General features: G+C 37.7%; 1 protein-coding gene across 3 annotated transcripts in view; it reads right to left on the reverse strand.

Annotated features, from left to right (window-relative positions):
• Positions 1-325: 325 nt before the first annotated feature.
• Positions 326-22,813, reverse strand: part of MINDY3 (MINDY lysine 48 deubiquitinase 3) — a 65,145-nt gene continuing 42,657 nt past the window's right edge. For all 3 annotated transcript variants that reach the window (XM_019498001.2, XM_006271244.4, XM_019498002.1), the window contains 5 exons: positions 8,738-8,810; positions 7,814-7,886; positions 4,811-4,898; positions 3,305-3,376; positions 326-1,400 (listed from right to left, as the gene is read on the reverse strand). In XM_019498001.2, coding sequence (XP_019353546.1) covers positions 1,251-1,400; positions 3,305-3,376; positions 4,811-4,898; positions 7,814-7,886; positions 8,738-8,810 — 456 coding nt within the window. In that variant the 3' untranslated portion in view covers positions 326-1,250. The remainder of the gene's footprint in view (positions 1,401-3,304; positions 3,377-4,810; positions 4,899-7,813; positions 7,887-8,737; positions 8,811-22,813) is intronic.

The following is a 22,813-nucleotide window of genomic DNA, read 5'->3' on the forward strand; positions in this document are numbered from 1 at the left end:
CTGAAAAAGCTTCTTTATTATCATTCTATTTTTCTATCAAATAAAGTGAAGGAGCAGAAAAATAAAACTTCTAAATTTGAATTCTCAGCCCTCTTTTAACATTGATACATGTTATACATGCATGTCCTATGCTTATCAAATGCAAGAAGTGGGAAACCAATTATGATCGTAAGCTTTTATCTTTGACAAGTGTTTATAACTTCAAAAGGTTGCTCTCTAGTTCAAAAAGTAGATATTAGGGGAGTCAACATTTTTAGTTTTTTCATTACAAAGCTTACAGAATCAGCGAACAGGTTAAACTGGAAACCAATGTGGAAACACTAAATCACATTTCAGGGAAAAGTCTTTATTTAGGGTTAACAAGTCGATAATAAATAACAGAATATACTAATGTAATAACAGATGGTCTCATGCACTTAAAACATACAATAAAGCTGGCTTACACTGCTGTTTGGACAAACTGAGAGAGGTACTTGGCAATACTATAAATCTGAACAGTTTAAGGATTATAGAACAAATTCTTTCTGCTGTTGATTTTTTACATTTCCTTTATACAACTTTGAATAAATATCAATACATCTATTTATTCTCAGATCCTGTCTTCACTTTTAACATGCCGGATAGCTAAGCCACAGCAATACACAACTGCCAAGAAAAAGCATTTATGAATTATACTGAGTAATATTCCTAGAAATATATCATAATTATACCACTTTTGTGCAAGCTGTTTAGTTAAAACCAGATTTTAGAAAAAATTGCAGAAAGTTTAAACTCATTTAAACACATTCAGTGCAAAGGCTAATCTTGTCCAAAAATTAGGATACTGTAATGTAAGCCAGTATATTCAAATAATAAAACATGGCCAAATGATTCAAGAAGCAGCAAAGGAATGGTTTTATATATGAAAGATCAATTTGATTCTTAATATGCAGATACTGCAATATTGGACACTTTTCAAATCTTTGAGATGCTAAATAATCTTAGACTGAATAAATGGGCTTTTTAAAGAAACAAATTTACATTAACAGCATTACAACGGCCAAAAAATGACAAACTATTGTAATAGAAATCAATTTGATTAAAAAATTAAATATTCCAATTAACACTGAAAAAAGTGTTTGTAATCATTATTTACAGTTTGTCAATGATACCAGTGTATAACTTCTTGCAGCCAAAGTATAGCATATACTGCCATTTCCTATACCCTCATTCAAGCATTAGCTAGTGGTATGGTATATAATTTAAACGCATCAGTTTAATGAAGGAGATCGATCTGTAGTCCACAGTAACTCTATATATGGCCACTTGGTTTGCAAACAGCGTTTCACTGGAGTGTCGTCAGTCTGTAGCATTGGCTCTTCAAAGCCCATAATAACTGCTGTTCCTTCTACATACATGACCTGTCAAAATAAATCCAACTAGATCAGTCTATATTATCTAAGAAACCTTTTATGAGTATGCAAACATCCATCCTTCATGAAAGATGTATGTCATAAAATATACCACAACCAAAGGATGTGCACTTTTATATTTGTTTCTGTTTGTGTATATACACAAATAGTTCATTCTTATTTATAAAAGTGAGATAGAAGATCCAGTGCCAAAACTTCTGATTAGGGCATATGCAGCACATGATTTGCATGAAGAGACCAAAAAGGCTAGAGCAGAGGGAGAGGCCTGATGAAAACTTGATACAAAAGTTGTGTGACAATCGGTTATTCAGACAATGAACTCAAATTGCCAGTATCTTTCAGGTCAGAAAAAGGATGAAATAAACACAAGCTTAATGTGAAATTCCTTACAGAAAATAAGAGAAAGAAATATTTTGACCAGATTTTCAGGTGTGAAACAATATAGTTTTGAAATAGAGATTTTTCTTGGCAACAAGTTTGCATTTAACTCTTACAGCACTAAAATTTGCTCTACAGGTAAATATTACTATTAATAATAAAAAAAATACTGAAATATTTTTCATCCAAATAGAAGAGAAAAAACAGGTAACAAAGTGAGTTAACATAAACACACACGTGTCAAGAGCAAGGCAAGTGGTGAAAATTACAGCTGCACAAGAAAAATTTAATGAAGCAAAAGATGAACAAACTAATTCACTATTCATTTCATGCCTTCATGCACCCAGAGCTGGCACTTAAGTCAACAAAAGCTGCAGGTGCACAGCACTTCTGGAAGTCAGGCAACTTGTTCAAGTATCCAGCGTTAGGCAAACCAATGTTCAATGTTTTGTTCTTCAAGTAGCCAAAATGGCACAAGAAAAAGATTTTTTACCACAGCTTACCTATCCAAAGTCAAAATATTTTCATTTCTCATTAAATGCTAGCTATACCCCAATTCCTTGGAGTTAGAGTTAACTAGATCCTAAAGTCTCTTGGAACAAATTTAATTCTTAAAACTCAATGAAGCAGCAAAGATATCTTTAAACATATCTGAGCCAGCATTTCCTAGAAATAGTTATTTGTTCAGCAAATATGTGAAGGTCAAACATTAAAATAAATACATGTGCATATATTACCTAAACATTGTTTTTGAGTTACCTTTCCCTACATTTTAGGTTTCACAGGATTTCATTTTAAGGAATGTGTATTCAAATGTATTAAATAATGACTGAACAAAATGATCTCTTCACTTGTAACTGTCTCTGTGATTATTTATTCTCACACACTACTCAGATAGCTAATACATGCACTAATCCAGGGGGAGTTCAAAGTGCTTAATTCTGCACAACATTTATAAAAAAAAGCAAAAACGGCTTATTTTTCATCTACATTTTCTACAGAGAATTTTGAGCTGTGGTAGAAGTTGGAACCAAAAATTTAAATTTGGAAATGCTGATGCTTCACTGGAGTTTGTCTCATGTCTCCATTCTCATGCATAGGAAGTGCTTTGCTCTGAGTACCATGCCAGGAACTACCACCTGATGCACTGTCTCCACTTTCAGGGAGGCAGACCATGCTATAGCACATGAAATGTAGCTCAACCAGGAGTCCCAGACTGTAGAAGAGATAGGAGTATGAAACAATCTTTCCAAATTCAAATATTTGTAAATGGAGGTTTGGGGAAAATCAAAACTATGTGTAGAAAGCAGACTGTTAGCTAAAAAAAAAGTTTGTGAGTACAAATATTTTACTCACCTTAGCAGAAACTACTGCTAAATGTTTAGTAGTTTTATATAGGTATATAAGGAATGGAATTTCACAAACTCCTTTTTTAGAGGCTGTTGAACTGCTATCATATGGTGAAAACTATTGGTTTCTTCCTGACCTAGGGTATTTTTTTTCTCAAATCATACCTTTTCATTATAATTAGATTGCTTCAATCCATTGTAGTGATAAACAGTGAATGACTCTGGAACCCTGGAGTCCTAGTATAAATAAAACAGTTAATTTCATATAATAAAATCATTGTATCCTGCCAACTTTTTCTCATCATGAATACAAGTTGCAGTTGGTGGGACAAGGAGGTAATAAAAATGATCAGATACAAGATCCTAAAGATTTTCTAGGCTTTGGATTCTCCAACCAGGACAAAACAAAATACCCTGATGATCAGTCCAATTATATTGTAACTGAACAGACAAACCAGTATTTTCAAGAGTAACTAATTACATTCACTGCTCAACTGGAAATAGCATGATTCTTCAGTACCGAGCACAGATAGTCTGATAATTCATTTAATCTTTCTATTACCCACTGCATCATCTAATTATGATGTTTTCAGTCATTACAATCTTTGGCAGGGTGGCTCCAATGTTTCCCAAATCACCTGTAGTATATCACACTGCGGCACTGCTTTGGTACAGCCATCTGACTCTGCATATTACATCTTTAAGGGACATTGCCAAGTATATTTTAAAAATGTCTTAAGCATTCTACTTTTCACTTCAAATCCTGAAAATAATTTTCCATAACTTTCACACATGCAGGCTTTCCTGTATTTCCTGCATGATGTCACTATTTGTTTAAAAGTCATAACTTCCATTTATGTAATAGAGATATCACGATCTGCTTGTATCCTAACATCATTTATGTCACCAAAAGTTTGGGAATAGTATTTGCTAGCTGCTGTAGATCTTTATGATATTGCTACAAAGCTCCATGGGCATTACATTCTCACAAGAGACTAAAATCAAATTCAAACTAATAATTTTCAGGTGATTTCTCACTTCTGGGGAACCAAAAGCAAAAATATCAAGGTCTCCCAAATCAAAGAGCCCACAGTACTTGTGTGGTTAAGGCAAGCTGTTTCTGTAGCCAGTCTCTCACAAAAGACTGGCATGCTTTAGCCCTCATATCCAATCACCTCTAATGTACTGCAGGGTTTTGGTGGGGTTGGCTGGAGGTAGCCTCCTGCACAAACCCAGACCAGTTTTATGCTTTTGGAGCTGTAGCAAGATGCCTTATCATCTGCTCTGCCCTCATGCCTGTGTACTTCTAGGTAACAGACAAAATGAAATTTATATTTAAGATACTTGACAATGTGCCTTTAACTGAACTTTAAACCTGCAACTTCAAGGGAGTTTCCTTTTAGTGGAAAGCCTAAAAAACATAGGAAGGTTTTTATAATGTACAATTTTTGTAATGTTGGTTTCTAAAGGAAATCTATTCAACTACATAGTGCAAATAGTTACCTGCTGACCAGAAGTGTCAAATAAATGCAGTATTTATTAAAAATACTTCTGCAAAAAGGTTTTGCACATTAGATAAATAAAAATGTTTAATGCATCACACCAAAAGATGCTGTTAAGCAAAATACACAATGTTTCATGCTATAACATAGAAGATAATGACTATGTTACCTGCTCAGGGAAAAATTCTTGCAGAAAGGGACCCAATAATATAATTCCTAGTCCTTCTGGGTCTAACTTGGTCTTCATAATGTTTACACTAAGACAAAAAGAAAAGTGTAAGTAGTGCATTTTTATTTTTTCATGGCTCAGTTATGCAATTATACAATACCTTTGTCTGCCAAATATACTGATGCTGTTCTATTTATAATCTTAAATGACAAATGGACCAGAAAAGCAACTTATTTCCCCAAAATGCAGCTATTCTGAAAATCAAAATAATCTGTTATTTAAAACGGAGGTAGTAATGATAATTTTGCGAGATCACCTTATTAGGAAAAGTCATTTAAAAACCAGTCTAGATTCTAACTTAATAGTTTAGAAGACATCTTAAAACCAACTGCTAGCTTGAAATTGAATACACAAACCATCTTTTAAATACAACTGTGCATGAATTAACAAACCTGTTTTTAAACAAAGATCTAAAAAGTTCTCAATTAATTAACTTGAGATTGATAAATTTAATTCAGGCTTATCGAAGTCCCCAGTTTATCACTGCATATTTACTTAGTGCCATTTATACTAGAGAAGTCAAAAGCATTTACATTTATTTTAGTATTACACAGAGAGATTAAGAATGTACAGCAAGTAGTTTGAAAGTTTTATTGGCATAAGCATGGGATATTTGCAGGTCACATTAAATGACTGTCAATAAAACATTCATGCTTGTATTTCTGCAGACCCTATTCTATAAAGTCTAAAAATATATTCATATTTCTTCCCTATCCCTCTGCCTAGTATGATGAGTACCATCTGGTACTCTTAAGTTCTACAATACTGGCCTTTGAATGAAAGGTTTTTGAATTCACAAAATGGTAATTAACTAGCCCTCCTGTAAATCATGCTGGATTTTAACATTTGAAATAAGAAATACTCAGCACTTCACAGAACTAGCACGGACTGTCTGTAAGATATAGGACTTTAAACCCATTGTTGGTTCTGAATGGAATATTACCCTTTCTGTTACAAGTCTGGAAGTACTTCTACCCCCCTCCCCACCCAAAGGCAGCTGTCTGAAAACTGCCCAAGAGTTTTGTATTGTTTGAAAGATGACAGAAGAACATAGGTGGGGCAGATTTAGGTTTATACAAGCCTTTCAAATACTCTTAATTCACATAAGAACATATATGAATCCTTTCACTTGCTAATGAAATACAGCAACTGTTTAAAAACTTAGACATATTAAGGGTTTAAGCCTAGAAACTTAATATAAATGAAAGCTAGACAAACTTTAAACAATTTGAAGACATCTCTAATTTTACTAAGAGTGCCACAGAACTTTAGTAACCAGAAATGAGCAAGTTGCTAATAAAAGACGATGCCCCTAACAACAATGCCTTCACATACATTGTAGGAATAGATTCACAACTAAAATAGAATTATTCCACCTAGTGAATATGCTTTTGCTCCACAAAAATCTTTCCTTGGCATCTTCTCACATATTGAGGCCTGAAAGGACTTCATTCTTTTGAGATTTGAGATGCTCAAAACCTAAGTGGCAAACTACAGGACCTGACATGTTATATGTAATGCTATATAAAGATATGCAAAGATACAATAAGCTTGGAAGTATATGCAGGTATATCCATCATTTTCTTAAAATTTTAAATGGAAATAGAACAACCACTTACATGGAATATAAGAATCTGAGCCCTGTTTACATTATTACAGCTCCCGTTCTATACTTTATTAATGGGACATGTAACCACAGGTCATGTGTGCAGACACACAATACATATAACCTGAAGTAATTTAACATTTATTTTATTCTGCAATAAAAATCACACTTCTATGCTGAATGGACATAAAATCAACTATCTAGGGTAACTTTACCTAGTTGACTTCGTAGTAAAGCTCAAGTCTACAAGGAGGTTTGTAGCTTAATCAGGATTAAGTAAAAAATTACTAAAACCCAAGCACCCACTTGAAAGGAAGCTGAAAACAGAAAGAGGAATTTTCCTTTCAGAAATGGAAATTATAAAAAAAGTTTCCCAAACTTCCTAAGTCAGGTTCTTTCCTTAACACTAACGTTTTCACTATTTTAAGGACAGAACTGGGTGCCTACATTTGCCTCTTAGGCATTTCCTTTATTGTTTGTTCCCATAATTCACATCATCATATTCCTATCACTTCCATGGCCTCTCCTCCAGGTTCATAAAGAAGAACAAAATAAAGGTCAGTTTTACTATCTGGGATGTGCAAGTTTGAAAGGAAAGAGACTGTTCCATTCAGGTATCAAAGATGGCTTTCGTTCTCGGAAGAGTACTCAACTGCCTTATAACACAAATGCTTTAGACTAAGACAAACTGCAACTTGGTCTAATGGCTAAACACAACTAAAGTCTTGGAGATGCAAAAGAAGTTCAAACTCAAATTTTTCCCCTTCTGGGCTAAGTATACAAAAAAAAAATAAAAATGCAGACCTTAATACTAAAAATAAATGCGCTTACCAAGCATTTGGAAAACATGCTGTTAATACAAGTCTAAACAAGAGTTATATGTTCTGCTCCAAAAGTAAAGAGTTTTATCAAAATAATCACTATTAGAGCTAGAACATATGTAGTACTGATGGATAAATGCAAAGGGTAAGTGCATCAAAATCAATCTGAAACAGTTTTAAGTTCAAATGCTACAGATGTGTGACATTGTAGTAGGCTCCCTTGAAAGTCCTGGTTTCCTCCAGCACAGATTCATCTTGTTACGTTAGGTGGTCATAAGCAAATATGTATACATGAAGAAAAACATGTCACAAGCAGTTAATAAATAGAAGCTGAGACAAGATTCTTTTCTAAATTAAAGACAAGATTTAAAACCTCTCTAGGTTGTTAATACAAATAACTCTCACATTCCGAGACATTACACTAATCTGTTTTATTAACAATATTATCAAAATATAACCAAACCATTTACTAATGCATTGATAAAGGAGGAATTTAACTACACGACTTATACTTACTACTCAGGATCTGATACAAGATCTAAAGCCTTCATTACATCCTCTAGAAGTGTGTCAGATATAAATCCATTATCTGTGAGAGAGAAATGTTTTCACTTGGGGGAAAAAAGAATATATTCCACAAGCACAAATCCACTCAAAATGATGGCAATTAAATGTACAGCTTAAAACATTACAGCCAGATGTAAAGTTGAAAGACAAGGTGCTAAAAATGCACAATTTCCATACACATTTCTCATCATGACAAAAATTCATAATTTACAGAAATTAAAAGAATGAAGTACCATCTTTCTACCTAACAGAAATATGAAAGTTATAAATATGAAGGCAGTTTTATTAATAAGTATGTACCACTTGAAAGCACAGAAAAATAGTACTAAGCTTTATTTCTTATAAAAATGACACCTAAATTTCATGCTGCTTCCAGTTTCCAAATAAAACTGGTGAATTTTCCAGCACTTTTCATATAAACAAGTGGAATCAGGTGTGACTGCACTGATTAGGCAAGTTATTCTTCAAAAGTGTAAAATTAGGGTGAGTCACTTGCCAAAGAGACTCTCTTACAGCTTAAGAATTCTATTTTGTATTGTGTATTGCTCTACTTGGCTGTATTAATCAAAAGGTTTATTCAGCCTTTTAGGCTGATAAACAGCTGCACTCATAGCTCCTTGATTTGCTGGTTAATCAGTAAATACTACACTCCCCCAAGTCTGTACTGAGCCTAATGATAAGCAGGATGCATTAAAATGCAGGAGACTGTGCTATTAGAGGTGAAATATTCTAGATGTATGATACAACCATTGTCCTATTTCTTTAAGGGATTCTTTATACATAGAACAGTCAAAATCAGGATAAGCCTGTAAAATAATTTAGTGAACCCATTTCAATTCAAAATCTCAGTCCAGCAATCAATGCAAGCCTTACCTTCAGGATCATATGTTTGAAAAACTCTTCTGGCTTGTTCTGAAGGAGCTTCAGGCGCAACAAGGGCCATATCCTTAAAAAATTAAAAGAAAAAGAACATTCTATGATATTCTTAATTTCAAACAAATGCAAAGTACCTCACTAGGGAAAGACTATGCCACCCTAAAAATAATTCACTCCTTCAAGTAATAAAAAACTACAATTTAAAGGTGGAGTGGATTAATTAACTTCAAATTAATCCCATACATAGCTGAAACACAAGGAATATGCCAGGGTTTATTTATATGTCCTTATATAAAGAAGGGCATATTAGACAATATAGAAGTCTGACCACGTGAATGTCATAGCATAAAAATGCATAAACCAAGAGCCAAATATGTTAACTGGAGATTCATACTGGCAATTAAATCCTTTTAAATCTAAAAGGGTAAATACAGTAAATCAGAATGAAATTGTTTGCTAGTTTAGCAAATGTACTATGGTGAATATCAGGAGAAAGTGAGTTGGAGGGCCCGATTACAGCAAGTAGAAAGAATTTAATGAAGAATTCTGCCCATCAAAAACAAATGAAGAACACAAACTACTCAATTTAGTAGTAGGTCATAGTTATCAAAAATACTTTTGATAACTACGATATGTATTAAACCTTTGATTCAAATGCAATCAAATATGCTGAAAACTCATGCACTATGCTACACAGCTATGAATGTACAAAGGTAAGTCAGGAAAAAAAATTAAACTTGCTATCAATAGATCAGTTTTTCAACGAAAAGACTACAAGTAAATGATACAACAGATTATTATTTAAGAATATAAGAAAACATATGAAATAGGTAAAGAGGAGTACGTCCTGCAATACAGTTTGCCAAAAAGTGACAAAAATATTGCTAAGTAGAAGTAACTTAAGAAAATGGTGCCAAAAATTCTGCATCTCCTTTGACTTCTTAAAAAGGTGTGTCAGTGTTCAAAGGACAGTCAGCTACAATATGTAAGAGTATTTGAAATTATAAGACCCCTGCAGGATTTTTTGGCGGTTTACAATCATGAATTTTTAGTTGTTCTTCCTCTTCCTTTCCATTGAAAGACACAAAGAGAATCACTGCGTATGATGGCACTTCATGGGTACCCAGCACTGTATGGGTTTCACTCAGCCAAACTCAAAACTTCCTTTTGTCAGCAGTCTGTTGACTTAAAAATGAAAAGGAGCCAGTATCATCTGGCTTAGTCCGCATTATGAAGTTTAGCCAGCAAAACTCCAGCTGACAAAACTTTGAACATGTCCACACCTAAGGCTCCTCCTGCAGCATCAGAACCCTCCTTTCAAATGCCAAGTGAAGTAGTACTTCTACTGCTGTCTGAGAACTGGCAAACACTCTTATACTTTCTGCCAAGTGCCACACAGCCCTGTCCCAAGGTGCACTGTGTGCTCTCGCAGCTTGGCTCCACACGGCTCCACTAACCAGGCACCAAAAGCACATGCATGCGCACACACACCCTTATGGCTGGACAGAAGCAGCTGTTGTCTGCTTTTAGACATTCCAGCGATAGAGGCATGCGAGTGCAGACAGGAGCCTTACAGGTCCTCATTAGTGGTAAAATATTTATACAGAAAACATTATTATGGACTAAGCTGATACCATTTGAGTAACATTTTCTTCAAAACTTATTAAGTTTATGTATTTTGCACTAAAATATATCAGAAGTCATCATTTTCCTGAGGTATCCCACAAAATACTCAAACAAAGTTGGCAGCAGATTTTCCTATTCAATTGCAGGTTGCTTTTTGAAGATCTACTTTGATTTTGTTAAAGCATAAAAACAAAGACATTTACTGACTGAACGGATCTTGAACAGATTTTAGGTGACATATTAGATCTGTGTAGACTGCACAGGCTTCAGTTACTATTATTCCATTTAAGGGAGTACAAATAAAATGGCAATCAAGCACCTACGTGAAAGAATCAAAAGATTAGTATAACAATCCACCATTTGTTAAGCATTAAGGAAATTTCCTCACAAAAAGAAGAGAAGTAAAATTATATTAAACTAGTATTTCCATTTCAATTAAATTCTCTTCAAAGACCCCAAATCAGCCAGGTATTTAACTCATCTCCAAATGAAAGTTGGCATATACTAAAATACATTCTTGAATAGGGACACAAGTTTTAAATTTGTTCACAAACAGCCCTGAAAAGCAGGATTGGCATGTTCAAGATCTACAACTGGTATAAAGTAAAATACTGGGGATCTGCAAATGTGATTAATCATGATTGTTTGTATAACTTAAAAATAAATGGCATTCCTATACAAGGAAAATTATTAAAAAGGCACTGGAGTGAGACTGATGATTACAGCATTGTTATAGAATATTCTGGGAGCTTGCATCAGTTTAAAGCAAAACTCATAACAATCCCTCTTCCTGCTTTTAAACATATTTCCATTTAAATATTTAAACATGTTTATTGCAAAATAATACTAGCTGAGTGTCTTCCAAATTATTTCATTATTGGATTGCAGAGGAGAGAGGAGTTTTTTGGAACCCAATTAAATATTTTATTACCAGGTAAGATGGGAAAACTGGGTGATCATTCTGCTAATGACAGTATTTGCTCCCTCTGAACGAGGCTCAATCATGCTCATGAAATGTATGTAAGAATATAATTGGATCTCAAGTACTTTAACAAAACTGTTTTGCCTTTGGAATTCATTTAATCTCCTCAAGCAACCAATATTTTAAAAAACATTTTCAGTGAAGAAACAGCACTAGCAAACCCCATCACGTATCACAAACACTGAACAAAGATACTATTTTATCTATGTAATTTCTTTTTTCAAGCTCAAGTAACAATTTCTGGCAAGTTCACTTGACCTAGGTTTGCACAATGATGTCTGCTTCCCACTGTTAATGTTTTGAGAAAGATTCCTTTCTTGGTTTAAAGTGGGCAGTTGTCGAGGTGAACTAGAGATATTTTCACTATTTCTAAAAAATGTGCTTTATCTAGCCTAAGGAAGAAAGCACAAGAACCAGAGTCATCCCCTAAGAGGAAATTTTTTGTAGTAGCCTCTTGTTAAAGAGCTGGCAGCATATCAAGCTACTCCGTCATTAATGTGTTTGATTTTCACTTTGGTGGGGCATAAGACTTGGTCAGATGTCAGATTGTGGGGAAGTGCATGGGTTCTCAAAACGGTGAAAGCAGCAAAGAGTGGAAGCTTATTCAAAATGTGTTGGTTAACTTTATCAACAACACATACTTTGTTAAATTGCTCCCTTCCCCATTAAAATGTGATGCAAACTGAATAAAGATAATTTATCCTTCTCCTTGCCTCACCCCACCCAAAAATATGTTGTGTAACCTAGTATTTAATTTTCTTCAGTTTCACATAATGCTCCAAATATCTTCAGCTGCCTTAAAATATCTCCAGGAACTTCCTAGAGATGTAACCTGTTTATTTAAATTATCTTTGCTTGCTATCTTAAATATAATACTGCAAACTTTAATCATTTGATTGTAATCTAAATACCTGTCTGCCTATCCTTATTTTTAACAAAGCATCTTGAAGGAACAAGGAGAGAGCAATTCTATGCATAAGGTGGCATCTAGGGAAAAAGCACTATTTTTTTTTTTTTTACTAAATCTTTACTATGTTACTTAATGTATTGCATAACTGTTATACATTAATTCTTTAAAGGCATAGCATTTTGCTGCTCAATGCAAGTCTCTCAAAAAGAAATCTGCCATATTTCTTTGCCTACAACACATCTCCAAATAAAACATGCACTTTATTTTTCAAGAGGCAGAGGGAAGAAAAAGATCTTTCCTTGAAAATACTGGTAAAGTATGGTATTTTTCCAGGGCAAACCAAGGCAGCTGGAGTAGCCAGGAAGCAAAAACACTGTGGCTACTTTGTTAACCCCCTAGAAGCAGGATGCTATTGGTGCTGCTGGCTGGAAAAAAAAAACAAAAAAAAAAACTGACCCCACTTCTCTTCCTGAACTGAGCTGGGTGGGCAGCTAACAGCATTTGTCAGGTCAGCTGAGGGCCTGATCCTAGCCAACAGGGCCTGAAGCCTGGTTGAGGGACCACTCCGCTAATTCAACAGGAGCCTCTGCCCTGACATCCAGGGCGCAGCTCTACTTTAGAAATAGCACTGTTGAGCTTCTGCTGCCTGAATCTCTGACAGGGAAAAGAGAAAGTGTTCACAGCCAGCAAAAAGGGAGCCCAGAGCGTTCACTGTGTTGCCTCTATTATGTTGTACATGCAGTGTTACTATATTTTCTCACATACAGTATGCCCCTGAATCTAATACACATCTTGTTTCTGAAAGGCAGAATGAAGAGGGAAAAATCTTTCCTGTGAGTGAAGATTTTACTGGTATTTTTGCCCATAACTGGCAGAAACACTATTACCATATTTCTTACATATAATGCACACTGCAATTTTCAGCTTCTGGTGTTTGGGGAAGCATTATATGTCATACCTGCTCCTCCCCCCAGCAAAGACTCAACCTACAGCAACTAGTATTACCATATTTTCTCACTTATAACACATACCTAAATTTTTAGCATCTGATTTTGGGGAAAAAGGTATGTGTTGCACACAAGAAATATAGTAATTTACATGTAGATTTAACTATGCTATGGGTTTCATTTTTCAAGTCCCTTGTAAGAAAACATATTGTTTTAGAAGTAAAACAAGTGAATCTAAAAGTAAATTTATACTTTGTAATAATACTGTCCTCTGAGAGCTAAAACAAATGAAAATCCCAACATACACAGACTGCATCCCTATATACTTCTGTAATTTTACCACCTTGTCCATGCTTACTAGCTCAGAAAACTCAAAGCAGCACTGAATATTTTTATAATTTGGAAAATGAAATGAATAATGTACCAACTTCAGGCAGTGAAGACTAAAAATGTAAGACATCTAACAAAAATGTACTTCAAACTGCCCAAATTGAAATTCCATCACATCTGCCAAAATATATAAAAAAAACCCTTCCAGCACAGTAAATTGTATCTGATACATCCCACACGCTGAAAATTCCATACAAGGCAGTCCCCTCAACAATTTATTGCAATTATTATTTTCAACATTAAGTACACGATGTCCTAAAATACAAGAAAGTCATGTTTTACCCCTTGGCTTTTGTGATGTACAAACAAGCCTGTTCACAGTACTTTTGAAAGTACTTCTCTTTAATACCAGTTATTTTAAGATCACGTTTACCCTTAGAGGCAAAATACACTCTTAGTAAATTCTAACAAAAACATTCCAGAAGTTTTCATCCCACAAGTCAAAAGCACACACAAAAATCCACATAATGACTAAGCTGCACAAACATCTTGTTTGAGTTCTACTATACTTTATTTTGTTTTGGAAAGATCTCGACCGTGGCTTTGATGACGTGGACACAAGGGAGAGTGGCTAGAAGTCTAAAGGTTGAGAGTTTGAGACCATGGCAGAAGTGCTCATGGCATGATCATGTCAGATTCCAATGAATCTGTGAATTCTGCTAAATACCTTGTTGCAAGGATATGAGAAAGGAAGGAAAGACCATCTTCCCTTTAAAATGAAGTCTACTTGTACAAGGAATGTTTTGAAGTTGTACACATACATACTATTGTGGTGCTATGATGCTTTATTCCTATTAAAGCTGTCCACTGTAGAAGAAAATCTTTCTTTTTCTAGGTCATCTAGTTACAAGGGTATTTGTATATATTGTTGTTTTATTAAATACTTTAATTTGATAAAACTAATTCCATTTGTAAAAGCTGCTTCTGAACTAGTCTGCAGATCAATGCAATTCCTGAAGCATCAATGACCACCTTTTGGCATTCATACAAACTCTATATCTTGTTTCTTTCAAATTAATTACTGTCATCTCAGGGATACCTTGAGCAGGTAGCTGGACTGAATGACCTCATGAGTCCCTTCTAGGCCTAATTTCTTTAAAAATTTATTAACTTCTAAAACATAGTACAGTAAGCTCTCTCATTGGAAAAAATGTATAGGCTAAGATTAAAAAATAGATTCCTAAACTTTTATTTAACCTACATGGAATGATTTTCAAGAATGCTAAGACCCTAGCAGTCAATTTCATTAGTCAATTAAGAGTGGTATCTTAAAGCCAAATACATCTCTCTACACATGATTCTGCCAATTCAGCACAATACTGACAAGTGAAATTCTTTCTACTCCAGCTCATGACACATTTCATATCTATAATCCTATTCATTACACCACCTTTCATGATCTAGATTTTCTATACTTTTAATTTAGTGTTTGTGGATAGATTTCAAAACCAATTCAAAATAAATGGCTTGAGTAGTGGAATAAATAAAGCGTATTTAATGCCTAAATAAAAATGCATAGATGATTTGCAAGCCAATAAGATGAAAGCAATTATCATATTAAGTATAAAGGAAACTGGGCAACTGAAGGTACTATAAGTTGAAGAAAGGAAGGTAGGTGGTTTTGAGGGAAGTGTTTCACCATGTCTGCTTGTTCTTACCAAGTAAGAATAATTTTATAGTCATAAGAATAGTTTCTTTTTCCCATGAAGAGAGACTGGGTGTGATTCCCTCTTCCCAGACCCTTTAGGTCATTAAATAACTTAACTTAAATATATTGGCTGGAAAAAAGATACAATGTTGCATCAAGTCATTTAAACCAATATTTAACATGCTGAATGAATTGCTGTTAAACTCTGCAAGTGCTTCGCTGCTTGCTGCATGAAGCATTGAAATCAAGCTGGTGTCATACATGGTAGCAAGCTACCCAACCATTTAACTACTGGGTCACCCATAAAACCTTACATGTGATCAATTCAGTTATGGCATCAGATGGCTTCGATGTAACAAAAATCAGTAGCACTTACACGTCTCTCTTTTTGGTTTCTTTAGTGACAGGAAAAAATATACATTTGATTGAATATACCCTGTACTTTTTGTTTTAAAATAAGACTGCCCAACTTTGTTGCAGCTGGGGGCTGCACGCAGTCCTGAAGCTGTACATGGACTACATGCTGTGACAGCAGCATGTAGCTTCCCCCACCACATCACTTGTCCTCCTCCACACAGACTGTACATAGACTCCCGAGTTCTTCCCCAAAAGAGGCAGCCACCAATTGGATGGCCCTCTTTTAAAATACTCTGATATAATAAAAGGATTAGTCTGTCTGTTTATATGTCTGTCTGTTCGTAATGCTTTTGGGCAGCTGTGCATGTGCCGCTTAAAGTGTGGGCGGCGAATGGCTGCGTGGCCTGGGCTGTGCGGGCCCAAGTTTGAGCCACTGCCAGGGAAGTTTGTGGTGGCAGTGAACACACCCTGGCTGCCCAAGCAGCGGGGCTTCCCCACACCTCCCTGCCCGAGGGTGAAGGAAGGAATCCTGGTGGTAGCACCCCACCCGGATGCCTGGCCCCACCGCCCCCCAGAACAGCTGGCAGGGAGGGGGGAGGCAGTGTGTAGGGAGGGAGGCTGATGTGGGCTAGGCAGATGCGGAGCAACCAGGGCAGCAGTACAGCAGGGCCAGACCTTGAGCAGTGGGGATGGGGGGTAGATTAGGGCCAGCATGTGGTATGCTACCTAATGCTGAGAGGTGTTTGTGTAATGTGTAAGGCAGAGGGGAGGGGGGAATCCCTGCCTGAGCAGGGAGTGGTGACAGGGAGGGCAGGGGAGGGAGCAGAAGGAAGCCAAGCAGATGCCTGCAGTCTCTGCCACAGCTCCAGCCAGGGAGCAGAGGGGAGGGGCCATCCCTGCTTGGCTGGAGCACAGAGCAGAGCCCCATCCCAAGTTGTAAAGCAACTGGGATGCTGGGGGGACTCTGGTTTAACTTAAACCAGGAAGTGGTCTGGGACAGACACTGCATAAACCAGTTTGACCCAAATCAGTTAAGTCTGATACTACATTCAACCAGATTTCTCTCAAACCGGTTTCAGCCATTTTCAAACTGGTTTATGTGAACTGAACATCCGTTCTGCTACAGGTTTAAACCAGTTTCTGATCACTTAAACTGGTTTATGTGTAATGTCTGTCCCTATCCTACAAGGTGCCACTTTCCTTTTTGGCATACTTCTTACATGCTTCATATTTTTTTTTGGTAAAATAATTATAATGGAGAAACTTGTTCTGGACTGCAGGACTTTTTAGACCATCTAGCTGGGGCTTTGGTGGTGGGGAGATGTTGCCTGCACTGCACTGCACTGCAGACAGGGAACTTTCCTGCGCCATGCTGCAACCAGGCAGTGTGGAAAAGCCCTGGCAATTAGGTCCTATTGGCAGCCCACCTCAGACCTGAGCTGGACCATTCTAGCTCGCTGCCAGGAAATGTTGCCGACTACTACTTTTGTAAGAGTAACGTTAGCTGCTCTTAAATAACTAACGAAAGAGCAACACTAGTTTTCAATCCAAGTAAATTACTACTCAAGAACTTTCTGTTCTATTATTAACCCTTTCACTGCTAAAGGCATTCTTCTGCTTACCTACATCAAATACACAGAAAATGAAACCAAAGAAAGCTTTATTTGTTTACAAATAATTGGTAACAACCAAGCAAGTTACACATTAACTTGGGAGGCAGTATTTCATCACACGCATGTGCATAAATGCATGTGTGCAAGGGGGAAAAAATTATGGAGTCCAGATTTTTAACACAATATTCTCTATTCTTTAGGAAGGTCTGGTAATTTAGCCCAATGGCTGTGGTCTGGACTACATCTTAATGGATCCCATGGCCTTGCAGGGGCCTCAATCTGCCCCTCCCCCCCCCCATGCTCCTTCCTTCGACAAACTTAATGGCAGGACGCCATTCTCCATGCTGCCCGGCTGCATTCCTGGCCCTGTACATGCTGCAGCTATGCACATGCACGCAGCATTTATCAGTAACATTATTGGCCACATCAGCCAAAAAAAGCCCACTGCCGATAATGTCAGTTTTCCTTTTATCAGTGCTGATACAATACGGACCGGGAATGCTCTGTACAAATTGTACATTTGGTTCACATGCACAGCTATGGCACTTCCAGCAAAGTCAAAGGCCTCCTATCAAGTTCACCAGTTATTTTTCTTTCCTTCACTAAGCACCAAAATAAGTCACATTATATTAGGGCAGTTTGTTTAGGACACAAGGACTGTGAAATAATGAAAACACCAGTCTGGTATTTTTATATTTGCCAAAGTAATACTGTGCTTCAAAGAATTTATTGAAAAAGCTACCCCAACAGTACCATTATGATTGATGAATGACTATTGAAGGTCCTTGTTTTAGAGGACTTAATATGGTCAGTCCACAGTTGAATTTCTGACTTCTAACATTCTGATTTTAATTTAGTACAAAGAAACCTTACCTTTTCATAGTGTTGTCTTGAAAGCAAATTATCATTGCTGAAATATATCCAGCAGTTTCATCTCTGCTCAAAGTCACCAGGAATTCCTGGTAGAACATCGTGGGTCAAAGCTATCTGTAAAGGCAAGTGGCTCCAGTGTTGATCCCCACCAGGTTTCAAATAGGTATATGTGACATACTAGGTGTTTCACTGTAGTATTTTTTTGTGATAGCTGTGTTCATGCTGTAATATGGATGCATGCCTGATTTTCTCTGGAGAGCTAGTACATGTGGAAAGAAGAGTCAGAGTCCCTACTAGGTCCTGGCTGCCTACCAGCAAGGAGGAAAAAAAAAAAAAAAGACAGCCCCCAGCACACTCCAAGAAACCTGAAGGTGATAAGCAGGACAACAGGCAGAGCAGGGTAAACAAGCTGATATGGTCACTCTGAGGAGAGAGACCAGCTGAGCAGCCTGGGGGCTTATAGCTGCATGGACTGCAGAACAAGCAGCTGAGCTAACTTTAGGGCTGCTCAGGGCTGTGCAGGCTAGCTTTGGGACAGAGGGACTTTGGAGGTGGCCGAGAACCTCTGACTGGGTGGCCACTGCCCCAACTAATACCTTTATTGAAGAGGAGTTATCCACTTTTCTAACTAGAATTTTAGGGTACACTTCTCCCTGTCAAGAAGTAAAGTCCCTCCCTCATGAGCCGAACTGAAAGCAGGACCATGGACAACCAAAAGGCCAGGGTCTCAGAGCTGGAAGGAGTCAGGAATTCCCTCTCCCCTCAGAAGCCACATGTGATCTGGCTCCAATGGGGTACTCAGGAACCAGAGGTTGGGTGGGTTGCACACAAACTCCCCTCTTGGGTGGATCTGTGGTAAATTTTTGTATTAACGATAGAGGCTTTCTATCGTGTGGATAAAACTCCCCATAACTCCCCCTGATCTATGTAGATAATGGGTTTTCAGGAAGGTTCTCCCCCTTTTACATCTTCTTCTGTGATTTTTTTTTTTAATTTCTTACAGCAGAACAACATAGGCCTTTAATTAACAGGATCAGTCAACATTTTTAACACAAACTGTGAACAGAACTACTGCCAACGCTATCAGTTTTGCAGTTTTTCAAACTAGAAATGCAACTTAAAATTTGAGACTGCTTATATGTTTTAAACAAACCAGTTTCCACATTCTATATGCATGTTACATGGCACCTCAACAGGAACTACCAACCTCTATAACGAGATTTATTGTACAAAAAATTAAGTCCTATCCCCGAACCTCCTAATGAAATCGTAATGAAGTAAGGGCAGGCAGTAGCCAACAACCATTAGTCGCCTCTTCCTCCAGCTCCAAAGAACAGGTCATATGATCCATGAGAGAAAACAAAAAGCAGAATTTTCTAACAAAGTAATCTGTAGTAAAACCAATGTGCCTCAATAACTATCTTCTCAGCAGGCACTCCACAAAACCCAATGTATCCATTCCGGGGGCAGGGGCAGGAATGGTTCAACATGGGAACCAACAAAACAGCTCTTGGATTACACAAATTCTGAGGAGTAGAGACCTAAACTGTATTCAGTATAGTGTAACCATAGTAACACTGCCACAGAAGTTAAAGCTGTCTAAATGTTTTATTTCAAAACAATACAAGAGGCAACAACTCATTTATTAGCAATCCTTCTATTTCCTACTCGGAGAAGAAACTATAGGACATACTTTCAGAAGGGACAGAGTTTGCCATTACATTAGATTCTGTTGGCTAGCTACTAAATTGATATTCATGTATGGCAAGGCCTTGATTTTAAAAGCAACTTTTTGCAAGTGAACAGCTGCAACAGCAGCAGATAGGCAAATGTAGCAGTCTTGCTGAACTGATAAATTCAAAATCCAGTCCCCTTCCTCTCCTGAAATTATTCATAGATGCTAGGGTCAGAAGGGACCTCAATAGATCACCGAGTCCGACCCCCTGCATAGGCAGGAAAGAGTGCTGGGGTCAGATGACCCCAGCTAGATGCTTATCCAACCTCCTCTTGAAGACCCCCAGGGTAGGGGAGAGCACCACCTCCCTTGGGAGCCCGTTCCAGACCTTGGCCACTCTAACTGTGAAGAAGTTCTTCCTAATGTCTAGTCTAAAGCTGCTCTCTGCTAGCTTGTGTCCATTATTTCTTGTAACCCCCGGGTGTGCCTTGGTGAATAAATACTCACCAATTCCCTTCTGTGCCCCCGTGATGAACTTACAGGCAGCCACAAGGTCGCCTCTCAACCTTCTCTTGCGGAGGCTGAAGAGGTCCAGGTGCCCTAGTCTCTCCTCATAGGGCTTGGCCTGCAAGCCCTTAACCATACGAGTGGCTCTTCTCTGGACCCTCTCCAGGTTATCCACATCCCTCTTTAAGTGTGGCACCCAAAACTGCACGCAGTATTCCAACTGCGGTCTGACCAGCGCCCGATAGAGGGGAAGTATCACCTCCTTGGTTCTGTTCGTCATGCATCTGCTGATTCAGGATAAAGTGCCATTAGCTTTTCTGATGGCTTCGTCACACTGACGGCTCATGTTCATCTTGGAGTCCACTAGGACCCCAAGATCCCTTTCCGCTTCCGTGCCACCAAGCAGGTCATTTCCTAGGCAGTAGGTATGCTGGACATTTTTCCTCCCTAGGTGCACCACTTTGCATTTCTCCTTGTTGAACTGCATTCTGTTGCTTTCTGCCCATATGTCCAACCTGTCCAGGTCTGCTTGTAGTTGTTCCCTGCCCTCCAGCGTGTCCACTTCTCCCCACATTTTTGTGTCATCTGCAAACTTGGACAGAGTACACTTCACTCCCTCGTCCAAGTCGCTGATGAAGATATTGAAGAGTATCGGTCCAAGGACAGAGTCCTGCAGGACCCCACTGCCCACACCCTTCCAGGTCGATACTGACCCATCCACTATGACTCTCTGGGTGCGACCCTCTAGCCAATTCGCCACCCACCAGACTGTGCAATCATCCAAGTCACAGCCTCTTAACTTGTTCACCAGTATGGGATGGGATACCGTATCAAAGGCCTTCCTGAAGTCTAAGTATACGACATCAACCCCTACTCCTGCGTCCAGGCATTTTGTAACCTGGTCATAAAAAGAGACTAGTCAGGCATGATCTACCTGCTACGAACCTGTGCTGGTTTCCCCTCAGCATAATTTGTCCTGCTGGGCTCTCGCAAACATGAGCCTTGATAATTTTTTCAAAGACTTTGCCTAAGATGGAGGTGAGACTGACTGGCCTATAGTTGCCTAGGTCCTCCTTCCTCCCCTTCTTGAAAATGGGGACCACATTGGCCCTTTTCCAGTCCTCCGGGACCTGGCCCATGTGCCACGACTGCTCAAATATTACTGCCAGTGGTTGCGCAATGATGTCAGATCATTAGATCCAAGAGGTTACAGCTTTCCCGACACACATTCACTTTTACTTCAGGACAGGACATTAGTCTGGAAATACCATACATCTTAGTTCTAAAAGCCAAGTTTAGAAAGCTGTCTAGATTCTGTAGGTTTACAGACAGTAGATCATTCTGAGGAACCTTCACTCAGAATTAGTGGCTTCTGATGCCATGCAGGTCTTTCATAGATTCAGAGATGCTGCTTACTTCAAAACTTTGTCTATGGCTGCTCCTTAAAAAACAAATTTCAGGCATCTGTGAGCAAGCATTAAAAAAACCCCTACATAATTAAGAATCCATTCTCACATATTACAGTAAGAAAGCTGGTTTTGAAGTATGCAGTTGAATCCAGATGTCTGACTGAACAATGGTTCAATAAGAAACTTGTTCTTACAGTGGTACTTCCCTTTTCTTGTTGTCCCCAGAGTTTGCCTCACTGGAAATACACAGTACCCAAAGCCGTTGCTAGAACAGAACTTTTAAAATGAATGGTTTGTATGCTTCAAAAATAAAGCATACTGAATTCTTTTCTATGAAAGGAAGAAAAGTATATAGCACTAACCACAAACTTCCATGTGCTCTATTTTCCAACCTTAATGCTGTAATAGGGCATTTTTAATATTAACCTTTACCATATACTTTGGGCACAGTGATTTTCTTGATTATAGATATTAATAAGTATACTAGTTTTCCAAATATGTTAGCAACTGTCTTCATAATCCTAGCCCACCAAGTCTCTATCATCTCATCAATGTCTTTCATTTGCTGTCTTAGGGGCAGCCTCTGCCTAAAATGCCTGAAGTGAGTTTTCTAAGTTACAAAGCACATGTACTGGTACGTGTGTGTGTGTGTGTGTGTGTGTGTGTGTGTGTGTGTGTGTGTGTGTGTGTGTGTGTGTGTGTGTGTGGAGACAGAGAGTTTTGGGACTCTCTCCATTGTCACTATTTTTGTATTCCCTGGAAGAGTACATGTTATCACAATGAACTTGATAAAACAACTTAAAATATTAAACTAAAGTGTTTGATTGTTTAAAAAATACTTAGTATTAAAAAATTTAAAAGACATCTTAGACATGCAGACAAAACATTATCCAAGTGTTTACTTAAGTGTGACTTCTGATGTTACATGGAAAGAATAAATAAAGACATCTGCCGCATAAGGTATCAATACCAATCTAGTCTCAGTAACAGATATCACTAAGTGTACTGCCAGCTTACCTAGGGAGAGTTAAAAGCTTCCTCCAGCATTAAAGGTAGTTTTCCTTACATTTTTTTTAAGTTTAGTTTTCAATACGTTCCTGTATGTGCCCTCACTGAAAGTGAAACTGCTTTATCAG

The sequence above is a fragment of the Alligator mississippiensis genome, chromosome 5 (genome assembly GCF_030867095.1).
Source record: "Alligator mississippiensis isolate rAllMis1 chromosome 5, rAllMis1, whole genome shotgun sequence".
Classification (NCBI taxonomy): domain Eukaryota; kingdom Metazoa; phylum Chordata; order Crocodylia; family Alligatoridae; genus Alligator; species Alligator mississippiensis.